This window comes from Cucurbita pepo, chromosome LG15 (genome assembly GCF_002806865.2).
Source record: "Cucurbita pepo subsp. pepo cultivar mu-cu-16 chromosome LG15, ASM280686v2, whole genome shotgun sequence".
In the NCBI taxonomy this organism is placed as follows: Eukaryota; Viridiplantae; Streptophyta; class Magnoliopsida; order Cucurbitales; family Cucurbitaceae; genus Cucurbita; species Cucurbita pepo.
This window is the reverse complement of record NC_036652.1, coordinates 7,372,506-7,385,262: the sequence shown is the minus strand read 5'-3', so window position 1 is coordinate 7,385,262 and position 12,757 is coordinate 7,372,506. Positions and strand designations below refer to the sequence as shown.

General features: G+C 35.7%; 1 protein-coding gene across 1 annotated transcript; it reads left to right on the top strand.

The window, feature by feature from the left end:
* Nucleotides 1-4,321: 4,321 nt before the first annotated feature.
* On the top strand, nt 4,322-11,739 carry LOC111811647 (GBF-interacting protein 1-like). The gene is made up of 11 exons (XM_023698618.1): nt 4,322-4,674; nt 5,999-6,042; nt 6,375-6,477; nt 6,741-6,870; nt 6,991-7,337; nt 7,434-7,613; nt 8,311-8,710; nt 8,928-9,228; nt 9,410-9,568; nt 10,044-10,532; nt 10,906-11,739. The coding sequence occupies exons 1-11, from the start codon at nt 4,512-4,514 to the stop codon at nt 11,203-11,205; spliced, it is 2,616 nt and encodes an 871-aa protein (XP_023554386.1). The 5' UTR covers nt 4,322-4,511; the 3' UTR covers nt 11,206-11,739.
* The last annotated feature ends 1,018 nt before the right edge of the window (nt 11,740-12,757 follow it).

Below are 12,757 nucleotides of genomic sequence, written 5' to 3'. Positions count from 1 at the left end.
GTTTTTAAAACGCGTCTACTAGGGGAAAGGTTTCCACAGAATGCTTCGTTCCCCTCTCCAACCGATGTGGGATCTCACAGGTACTTTCAAGATTGTAATTACAACGCAGAAGTCCATACTACAGCTACAATAACTGAAGACCGCAACAAAGAAGATTATTGGATGAACCTCATTAAGAGAGTGGATTAGGGATTCCTCACCAAGAGAAGCATATATTGTTAACCACAGTAATGTCCTGTCTGAAGCATCCCTGAAAGAGATCAACTGTAATTCGGAATTGTTCTAAAAATATAACAAGGAATTAAAGCTCTGAAGGTTAAAACCAAGGGTAGAGCTGTAGAGAAAAAATATTGAACCACAACAAATAAGATAACCTGAAAGGCAGTAAACTACTCAGCACGAGTTGCCGTATAAACAGCAACACGAGTATCAACATCATGGCTAAACCTTACAAGCCCAGAAGAAAAGTTGCAAGCACGATCAAACACTTCTCCATAAGCCTGCCATTCACATTCACCTAAGTTAAGTTTTTCAAACTTCCTACCATCAGTAGCAATGACAAATTCCTTGGAAATCAACTTTTTTGAGCCAAGGAATATATCTTTTGAATGTTTTTGACGTGATTGCTAAAACAATGCTGCTATGGTTGTCTCCGCTTTCCAACGAACATGAGAAAGTTCAGTCACTCGAGCATTGCTCACAGCATAACCTGGATCCCCACCAACTTCCGTAGGAACTCCTCTTTGTTTCCATTTTTTCATTACCAAAAAAGATCTTGAAAGTAATATTGCTATGAGAATGCCAATAAAAATTGTTCCGAATGTGAGATCCCACATAGGTTAGGGAGGAGCATGAAGCATTCTTCATAATGGTGAGGAAACCTTCCCCTAACCGACACATTTTAAAAACCTTGAGAAGGAAGTCTAAAAGAGAAAGCCCAAAGGACAATATCTGCTAGCGGTAGGCTTCGACTGTTACACTACAATCCCTATAATGTCATAGCCTCTCCAAACTGACAAGTAATCTCCAATGTGTAGATTTTCTAAGATTTTTTATTTCCATATACTTTCCATGGAATCCCCCCGTCGTGAATGCATATTCCTACAAGATTATGGTTAGTGAATTATTCAACTTTCAAGTCATAGTAGAGTAAAGAAATAACTTAGCATAAAAATGCTACAATGTCACAGCACCATTCCAGAATGCTCAATTTATCGGTGTAATTATACCAAGAAAACAGCATAGACAAAACAAAGACTCCAAATCCTCGATCAAAAGGCTTCACTACAATGAAAAAGTTCGAAAGCACAGCTTAAAAATTCTGAAAAAGCAATAAATCCCTCGTGCGGTAGCCCAATCTTAGTATCTCCATTTTCCAAATGAAATGGAACACGAACAATTTTTATTGGCATTCTCGTATCACTGAAGAACAGATGAAAAACTTGCGTGATTTATAGAAGAAAACAGAGGACACCGAACATTTGGACCTCGTTTTCAAATTATAAGAAACGGTAAATAGCAAAAAATTAGTACAGAGCTATTAACCCCCAATCCAATAACAGCAAACGCAAAGTTTATTATCGATCACAAATTGAGCATGTTAGAATTTCATTATCACAGATCAACTCTGCTTTTTGAGAAAATGATCCCCGCACTCGAAACAAACCAAAGAAATACTCAATCCACAAGTTCATCGCACTGAAGAACAACCAGGAAAAAACGGAACTATACAATCAGATCAACCATGAAGCATAGGTAAACGAGAGCTACGGCGGCGCTGTGTTTCTATAGCAATGAGAAACTGTGAAAATGTACGGAGAATGAAATACCTGAACGATTACCGTGAGTGAAGGAGCTGAAACGGAATATGGATCACACTGACTTTCGTAAACGAAGCTATGAACAGCCGGCTGAAGCTTTGACGGTGGTCGCCGGAGGTCGGTGGTTTCTGACTTGTAACTTTTGACAGAGATGAAGTTTACGAGCGGGAGGTGGATTGCTACGCGCCATCGTTTGGAGATTATAAGATTACGAAAAAGCCCCACTCTGCATTGCTTGTCAAAGCGTTTAGTCAAGGGTAGTTTTGGCATATGTGTCATGGTTTTTATATAAAAATGGGCCGCTTACCGTCCAAAATCACGCGTACTCCACATGCCGAAAATAATCAACACGTGACTATTGTATTGATAATGATTTCAATCGTGCCTTCAAAATGGCACGTGCGAGGGTCAACCATGGAAAGTTGTTGGATATTTACTCTCGTTTAAAATTTATATTGAATTTATTTATTTATTTTTAAATTATAATTAATAAATAGTAATAATTATTCATCGTGTTAATTATTAATATATTTTTTTTAATATAACATAAAACGAGTATTTAAAAATATTTTAACAAATAATACCCTTGTTAGTTTTTTTCAAACATTATTTTATTTTATTTTATTTCTATATAAATTATTGTGATTTGACAAATAAGTCTGCCACTTACCGTCCAAAATCACGCGTACTCTACATGCCGAAAATAATCAACACGTGACCATAGTATTGATAATGCTTTTAATCGTGCCTTCAAAATGGTACGTGCGATGGTCAATTGTGGGAAGTTGTTGGATATTTACTCTCGTTTAAAATTTGTATTGAATTTATTTATTTATTTTAATTATAATTAATAAATAATAATAATTATTCATCGTGTTAATTATTAATATATTTTTTTTAATATAACATAAAACGAGTATTTACAGATATTTGAACAAATAATGCCCTTCCTTAGTTAGTTTTTTTTTTTTTCAAAAATTATTTTATTTTATTTCTATATAAATTATGGTGATTTGACAAATAAAACTGCCACTTACCGTTCAAAATCACGCGTACTCCACATGCCGGAAACAATCAACAGGTGACTATTGCATTGATAATGCTTTCAATCGTGCCTTGAAAATGGCACGAGGATCAACCATGGGAAGTTGTTGGATATTTACTCTCGTTAAAAATTTACATTGAATTTATTTATTTATTTTTTAATAATAATTATTGTTCTGCCACTTACCGTTCAAAATCACGCGTACTCCACATGCCGAAAATAATCAACACGTGACTATTGCATTGATAATGCTTTCAATCGTGCCTTCAAAATGGCACGTAGGAGAGTCAACCGTGGAAAGTTGTTGGATATTTACTCTCGTTTAAAATTTGTATTGAATTTATTTAATTTTTTTTTAATTACAATTAATAAATAGTAATAATTTGATAGTGACAAATAATACCCTTCCTTAGGTTTTTTTCTCAAAAATTATTTAATTATTGTGATTTGACAATTTTTCTTTTTTCGAAAAAATTAACTTTTTCTTTTTGTTTGTATACTAAACGATCACGTTTTTTCTCAAGAAAAAGTAATAAAAAAAAAAATTAAACCTCTCGTCCACTTCGAACATAAGCTCTCATGATTTTACTTTGAGTTTCTCCAAAAATACCTCACACCAATACAGACCGTATTCATTAATTATAAACCTGTGATCATTCTCTAAATTAGTCGATGTGGGACTTTGATCATCCAATTTTAACTTAAATTTATAAACGCTATTTTATATCAATGACGATTAAAATGATTAATTTAGATAAATATACGAAAAGCTCACAAATAAAATTAAAATAAACATTTAAACATTTTCATAAATAATTTTATTAAAAAAAATCCCATTGGACAAATATTTATTAGACGGTTTTTAGATTTTGAAAATTGTGCATATTTATTATTTACTCTGTTTTTAAACCATGGTTTTTTATTAAAACAGCCATTTGAATTATTAACTAAATTTTAAAAATCAAAATAAAATTATTAAAACCACTTCTTTTAATTTTCATAATTTGATGTAATAATTTTTTTACGACAGTAATTTGTAGTACAATAGTAAATATAAAAAAGTAAGATTAATTCGAGTATAATTAAGTGGATAAAATGATAATTTAATTTTTCACTTACAATAATAATAACTATTAATTAGCTGTTTATTATATTTAAAAAAAAATTAAAACGTTTATTTTTTCTTAAATAATAAAAGATTATATAATAAAATGTTATAATATCTTTACGCCAATTCACAAATAAGGTAATAAAATATTTTTTAAAAAGTAATTAAATTGAAATTTACATAATTTATAATTATAGTTTTATTTTTCATATTAGNATAGAATTTGTAATGTAATTAATTAATTTATAAGAAACAAATAAATAATAGAAATAGAAAAAAAAGGAAAGTGAAAAACCCAAAAAGTCCTTTACTACTCTCTCCTTCCTCGTCTTCCTCACACCAAATAGATCAATTTTCTTTTTTTCTTACAAACCCCTCTCCCCTTTCTCTCAGCTGGTTTTCCCATCTCTGTTTGCTGGTTTCCCTCCATTGTTGTTCTTCACTTCTACGCCCTCTCTTTCTCTCACTCTCTTTCAAGATTTATTTTGTGTTCTTTCTTCTTCTTCTTCCTGTATTTGGGGTTTCTTGGTCGTGAAGGATGAGTGGTGGTGGGTCTAGGGCTTCAATCCCCAGCAGTGTGAGGAAGACGATCGATAATATTAAGGAGATCACGGGCAATCACAGTGATGACGAGATTTATTCAATGCTTAAAGAATGTTCCATGGATCCCAATGAGACTGCTCAGAAGCTTCTTCTTCAGGGTACTTTTTTCTTTCTTTCTTTTTTTTTGCTTCTTTTAGTGTTTTTCTCTTTCGGGTTTTTATTGGTTTGCTCTTTCAATCGTTGTGATCCAACCTCTGGTGTAGCCTTCTCTGTTTTGTGGGTTTTATGGAGTTTATCCACTTCTTGTTTGTGGGGTTCTTGGATTTCAGCTCCCGTTTCGTGCTCTAGTGGGATTTCGAGCTTACATTGATTTACTGTTGTGTTTTTTTCTTCTTAATTTAATGGCTTAACTTCATTTGGATTAACGTATCTTCTCTTGGTTCTGATCCCTTTTGTTGTCTTGAAGGTGGAGCTTACTTTAGAGCCATTTTAACTTCTTCTTGTGCGGGATTTGTACGTTTATTAGTTTACAATCATTTCTAGGAGCTTTGGGTTGTTTATGACAATGGGTTGGGGATCTTCTTTTATTCCATTTCTCGCAGTCGTAATGGGTCCCTACTGGTTGCTTTCATTTTGGGTCGTCTTTTTTTTCTCTACTCTTCAATTTATTGGTTGATTTATCGGAAATCTGAGTTTTTTTTCTAATAGTTGATACTAGGAACAAGGTTCATGATTTCTAGTGTTTTTTTCGCCGGAATATTGATAATTTATAGTGATGTTCATGATTTGTAAGGTACTTTTTTCAATGCGAGGAAGAATATTAATAAACTGCAAATTATGATTTAACATAGCCAAAATTAGAGATTCTAGAACCAGATGGAGGATTCTCAAAGATTTAGAAGGCTGATTCTTATTGAGAACCTTTTTTCCAGTTCATATTCTCAACTAGAGCATGTCACAAAAATTTTGATCCTAAGAATAGTTAACGTTTTTCTTCCCGGCTGTTGTTGATTACTGATGTTTCTCTATATCTGCATGCCTGGTATTTGATGATTTTCTTATTTATCTTCATTTCATTTCAAGGACACGATTTTCTTTTGATGATTTTCTTGTTGATTACTGATGTTTCTTTTGTTAGTCCGTATGCATGTCTTGCATCTACTGATTGGCTTTCACTTTGGTATCTTTGTTTCTGAATTGCTGATTTTTTGGCTTGACATAAATTACTATACAATAAGTTTTAGAGAAGCTGCTTGTTCTCTGGCCAGAAGTTTCTTGAATTTTATTTATTATGTCGCTCGTACTCTAAACTATTGATTTGAACTTGTTTTTTTATGTTAATTCTTCCCCCAATAATTATTTAAATGGATTTTAGTGGCTTAAAGAGGTTTTAATATTTTCTCCCTTCCTTCCCCTCATCCCTTCTTTTTCTTTTCTTTGTATTTTTTAAATGATACTAACAGTCTTGATGTCGTTCTTCAGATACTTTTCATGAAGTGAAGAGCAAACGAGAGAGGAGAAAAGAGGTAACACCCTTTACAGCAAGTTGATGCCCCCTCGTACCCACGTTTTATTTAGTAGATATCATCTCGTTTCTGGGAGCGTTGGAGTTATTTGAATCCCTTGGGCTCTTTTATTATTGTCGTCTTCTCGGTGGAGGACTATTGATAAAGAGGCAGTATCATTTCATCATTCTTTGATCAAATCACTGTCTTGTTTTGTTTGTTAATATGTTCATTCATCTCTGAGTCCATATTGTTTGAGGTTCTGTCTTATGCATTCTATTTTTTGGTTTGATGAGTTCTCTAACCTATAACAACTATTTCTCTACCTCCCACCCAAAAAACTGTTATTGTAGAATGCAAACAATCGAGAGTCTGTAGAGTTGCGGTGGAAAACAGGCATGCAGGGAAGGGGTGGTAGAGGTGGTCGTATAAATTCTTCTCGTTATATTTCTCATGGTAAGCTGTTGGATATTTGCTTCTGCTGCATTTTATATTATATATCATAAACACCACAGCAATTTTTTTTTGTTTACTTGTGTTATGATGTACTTGAGATACCACAAACACCTGTTTAATTGCAGAAGCTCTTTCTTCATAAGGCATCAGTACTTTGTTCTTATGAATTCTCCCTATGTTTTTTGAATTTTCTTCTTCACTGATTGATTAGTTCATTCTGGTTATGTTAATTATATTATTCGTAAATTTCTACTTGTTATCAGATATTGGTGGTGGCCGGAACTCTGGACCTGGAAAAGAGAATGGAGTAAATCAAGCAATCGAGAAGGGTGGTTCTTTATCCAGGCCGACTTCTCAAGAGACAAAAAATAAAGAAAAAACACCAGCAACTAGGTGATTATGGTTTCAGTTTGTTTCTTAATTGTTTTAAGTTGATTCTCCTAAATTGCAATTTTTGTGCAACCTCGAGGACGAATATTTTGAACAAGTAGATGATAAGGGTGTCTTTTGCAGCTCTCCATCTGTTGTAAATGGCGCCACACGTGTTGCTGAAGTAACTTCATCTTTGGCAGACATAAGTGGGAAGGGGAGTGCATTGCCTCCTATAAATGCGAACAAGAACCCAAACCATGCATTTAGTACCAGGCCCTCAAGTGAGCAGCCCATAGTGAACTCTGATAACAGCTTAGTACCAATCACAGTGGCATCTTCATCATCAGCACTGAGCTCCTCGTCTTTGGATCCATCCAGTGAGGCACAGCTACGAGGTTCTGTGGATACCATTAAATGTGATGGGGGAAGCTCATTGCAACCTAATGAGCCAAGCACAGCTAATATCGTGAAAAATAAATTAATTCCTGGTCAGCACAGGACTATTGGTTTTCTTATTCTATGACTTTTGGTATCTTTTAACTTACGGTTAAACTAATCCGTTTTGTTTGCGTTGGCTGAAACAGAGACTTTGGAGATTGGCCACTCTCTGGCCCAGGAAAATCAACCAATTAAATCTCCAAAAATTGAGGAGAGTCAACTCAATGAGATTTTGCCTCCTTCTGTGTCAATGCAGGGCAACTCCTCCGTTAGTTTACCTTCTAATCATAATAAACGTCCACAACAAGTAATTGGTCCTCATAAAGGTATGAAATTAGTTATGTATCGGTTCCTCTATATGCATGATTTAACTACTTCATGTGACAATGCTTGAAGTTAAAAATGTGGTTACAACTGTTAAGAATAAACAATAATCTTCAAGGAGTAGTAAATAAATTCCATTGGAAACACTCAAAAGAAGCATTGAAATGAGCTACGCTCCAACATCCTTTCAAGACCTAGCTAGTCCCTGAAAGTGAAGGCAATCATCGTCAAGGAAAGAAAGAACTATCAATTCGTTCTTCCTGGTAATTTTTGTTTGGAGATAGAGTAACACCAAAACGTTTGGAAGATATTACCCCAGATGTTCCTTGGAAATTCACACCTCTGTAGTAATTACACAAAACACACCATTGAGGATCCTAAACTATCAATTCGTTCTTCCTCAGGACTTCAGCCTTCCCAATGCTGGATGAAGAAGGGGGTACAGATAATGTGTTCTCTCATTCATAGCAAAATATTCTTTGATCTCAATGTTCAATAACGATGAAAACTCAAAATCATTGTCTTGTATTACAATATAGTAGTTAGGAAATTCATATAATCTTTAATATCTCAAAATCATGACCACTTGGTTGAAATTCTAGGCTTGTTTTGTCCACTTGATTTTATTTTTTGATCTTTACCAAAAAGTTAACATGTACATAATTGTGACTTCTTGTACATGGTTTACATCCATAACAGCTAGTTCTAATAAGGAATGGAAACCAAAGACCGCAAGTTCAGTTATCCAGCAATTGAGAACTGTCAGTGCGGCTGCTGCTGCATCTGAGGTTTCAGGTGTTGCCTTTAATGACACTGAACATTTAGAGCCTGCTTCGAGGATCCTTGATTCAGAAGATGCTACTTCAAAATTGCAGAAGAAATTGGAAGAGTTGCATGTATCAAAAAGTCAGCTTGTTATTCTTCCAAACCACATCCAGGTTCCTGATTCTGAAAGATCGAAGCTAAGCTTTGGAAGTTTTGGCATTGGTTTCGGAGTTTCTGCCGTTGTTCCAAACGGTCTGGAGAGTGACCAGAGACATACACCCGTTTCTGAAGCTTCAGTGGATGCTGATGAAAATGTAGAGGAAGTAACTTCAAGGTTGGCAATTACAGATCTTAATTTGTTTTTAACTATGGCATTGGTTGGATATTTCACTTCTCATATTGAATCAATTTTGTTTGGGGAGGTTGGATGTGTGTTGAATAATTAACGAAGAATATAATGTCTCGTAGTAGAATAATTTTTGATGCACTCAAATGATTAGAAATTGGTGCGACTGCCTTTTCTTTACAAAATTTACATGATTTCATTTCAGTTATCCTAATGCACAAAGAAGTACTGAAGAAGTAGATTCTCCTGATCGTCCACAATCTCCCTCGCATGTGCCCGAGAATTTATCACCCACTGGAGGAGAACTTCCATCAAGCACAATTCACGAGTACAATGATTTAAAGCAGGAGACAGTATTACCGTCTGGAGGCCATACAAACTCCGTTGCTCAAACTTCTTCAGGTTACAGTTTTGGTTTCATCTCCCCTGTAGTTGGGAGTCAGATTGCAGCAGTTGAAAACTCTGATTCTCAGGGCCGTGATGCTTCTCGTCTTCCCAACTTCGTTGTGAGCACTCAACATAATGCTTATTATATGCCAATCTTTTAAGTTTTGTATGGTTAACTTGTAACATTTTTAGTATTGATTTGGAGTGGCTATTTCGTCTTTTTGGTGTCTGTTCATTTCAATTAGTTTCACTGTCCTAAAAGGTTTATTGGAGATGTCATATTTGCTACTTTTCTTGTAGGTTCAACAACATTTTGACCCTTCAAGTTACTATAACCAGTTTTACCGATCAGGTGAGAATGACGGTCGACTTTCCCCCTTTCTTTCTCCTGGAGTTGCTGCTAAGTACAATGGCAATGTTGCACTGTTGTCTCCTTCAAGCTCTCAATCTCCTCAAGAGGTATCTACTCAGGATTTTTTTTATTATTATTCTTTTAGGTCTTCATTAAGATAAATGTTATGAGGGGTTAATTGTTACTATGGGGCGACTATTGACTTCTTGAAGATCCAGTTGCCGTTAAATTATCAACTTTCTAGGACGTTGTTCTTCTTTTTTGTTTGCTCGTCTTTTTTCTTACTATTTTAATTACACCTGGAGAACTCTAAATTTTTACGCCTCTCTTCTATATGCCTAGTTTCATAAGCTGCTTGCTGTCTTAATCAATCATCTCCTCTTTAGGGAACTCTATAGGGGATAAGAACCCCCCTATGTCTATCCTGTAGACGTTGGTGCTTAGTTCATCTTCGGTTCTCTTATACTAGATTGCTGTAGTGATAATCTCGTACGTGTTTTGCTTTCATACTAAACAAGAACCGCACTGGGAGCAGTGCAAATACCTTTACTTGTTTTTATGCTATTGTTTATTTGCTTGTAGGGTGTGGTTCTGACTACGGCTGGTCCAACAGCAATGTTAACTCAAGCAGCTGGGCTCATGCAAAGCTCTATAGCTGTGACTCAGCAGCCTGTCCCCGTCTTTCGACCTCCAACAGGGCTCCATATTTCTCATTATCCTCCCAACTACCTACCATATGGTCATTATTTCTCCCCGTTCTATGTTCCACCTCCTCCTATCCATCAATTTGTTGGCAATAATGCATTTCCTCAGCAACCTCAAGGAGGCAGTATCTATCCAGCTCCACCACCGGCATCTGCTGCAGTTAAATATTCAATTCCACAATACAAGATGGGAGCCAATCCTGGTAACTCATCTCACATTGGCGTGCCTAGTGGTTATGGTCCCTATGGCTCTTCAGCACCTGGTTATAGCCCAAGCACTGCTGCACCAGCTGGAAATACCACCGCTAATGAGGACCTTGGTGCATCGCAGTTCAAGGAAAATAATGTATACATCACTGGACCACAGGTTGGTGTTGCCCTTTGATTTTCATTCTCTTCAAATTAGCATCTTTATTCTTTTAGTAACAATTTAATGCATAAAAAATGAAACTTTTAGGGAAACGAAAGGAGAAGCAATATGTCACTGTTTGCATGTCTTTTGTTAAAAAAATTATTAAACAACTGCTGATACATGATGAGTAACTATTTTCTCAAGTACTAACAGATTCAAAGTGAACAAAGAACATCTTTCTAATTATTTTATAATTGAAAAAAGTATCAAAGAAACTGTTTCAAGAATATAGTGTAAGAAATATGAAGTGGCCTTACTAGCATTCTGTGTAATATCTTGAAGTTTTATGACAGACGAATAATTGAATCTCTGTCCTCTTCCTATGTAGAGCGAAGGTTCAGCAGTATGGATTGGCGCACCCGGAAGAGACTTATCGAGCTTGCCCACAAATTCATTCTACAACCTTCCACCACAAGGTCAACATGTGACCTTTACCCCAACACAGACAGGTCATGGCACATTCGCCAGCATCTATCACCCAGCACAAGCAGTAACTGCAGCATCAGTTCACCCTCTCCTGCAACAGTCACCGGCTGTGGCTGGAGGAGTTGATACGGTAGGACCAGGAGGAGGTAGCATTTATCAACAACCTCAACACTCACAGATCAATTGGCCAAGTAACTACTAGGTAACAACAACATATCAGAAGTTCTTTAAAAAAATTAATATTGGGATTTTTGGGAGAGCTCCCAGCAATTGTGGATCAGTAAAAAAGAATATGAGGGGGGAAGAGTTGGTATTGACTGGAGAATGTTTTAGAGAGAAGGAAAAGACTGATTCTACTGTTTGCTTGAAGTGAGTTACATGAAAGGTGCAGACCACCTATAACAGATATTTACCATTTTAAGTTAGTTCATGTAGGCATGTGCAGTTGTTCTATTTCTTGCAGCTGGTGCTCTATGGAATATCTCTCTCTCAATTCTTCATTTGATAAGCTTTTCGAACTGAGAGAATTTGTAGTCGTCGAAGTGTTCGAGAATCGTTTTACATTCTTTCTTCTTTAATTTGGAGATCCTATAGGGGCTTTTGAAAGAGGTAAGATTATTCAGCTACCTTACCTGTAAAGTTATTTGATAGCAAGAAAAAGGTTGTATTCATGTAATCCAGAAAATGTGAATTGTTTTTGTTGACTCATTTATATTTTAATACTTTAGTTCTCATCTTTCTCGATTAAACATAGTTACAATGGCTTAAGCAGGAAAACGAAAATATGGGTTTTGATGCCGCTCATTGAGAAAGCAATCTTTGATGAATCTAGAGGTGGTCTCGGTTCTTTCTAGTATTCTGTTATAGTATACGTTCATTATTGTTCTCTTTAAACTTTTCCTTTTGGAGTTTCCTTCAAAGTTTTAATTTTAAAACGCATATGTCAAGGAGAAGTTTTCACACCCTTATAAAGAATGTTTCGTTCCCCTCTATAACTGATGCTGGATCTCACATTGAGCATCTCTAACGGTCTTAAGCCTCCAAAAGCTTAGAACTACATGGTGGTCTCGAAATTGAAGTGACTTCCTTTAAAGTTTTAAAACGCATATGTTAGAAAGAAGTTTCTACACCTTTGTAAAAAATGTTCGTTCCCCTTTCCAATTGATGTGGGATCTCACATTGAGCGTCCCTACGAGTTTGGATATGAGATTTTACGTTAGAAAGAATTTTCTACACCTTTGTAAAAAATGTTCGTTCCCCTTTCCAATCGATGTGGGATCTCACATTGAGCGTCCCTACGAGTTTGGATATGGAATTTTACGTTAGAAAGAAGTTTCTACACCTTTGTAAAAAATGTTCGTTCCCCTTTCCAATTGATGTGGGATCTCACATTGAGCGTCCCTACGAGTTTGGATATGAGATTTTACGTTAGAAAGAATTTTCTACACCTTTGTAAAAAATGTTCGTTCCCCTTTCCAATCGATGTGGGATCTCACATTGAGCGTCCCTACGAGTTTGGATATGGAATTTTACGTTAGAAAGAAGTTTCTACACCTTTGTAAAAAATGTTCGTTCCCCTTTCCAATCGATGTGGGATCTCACATTGAGCGTCCCTACGAGTTTGGATATGGGATTTAGCCTCCAAAAGCTCAGGACTGCATGGTGGTCTCGGAATTAGAGCATTGAATCACAGGAACTTGGATCTTATTTCCAAGTGAAGATGGATGTCCAAAGTCCCATTCACCAAATGCCAT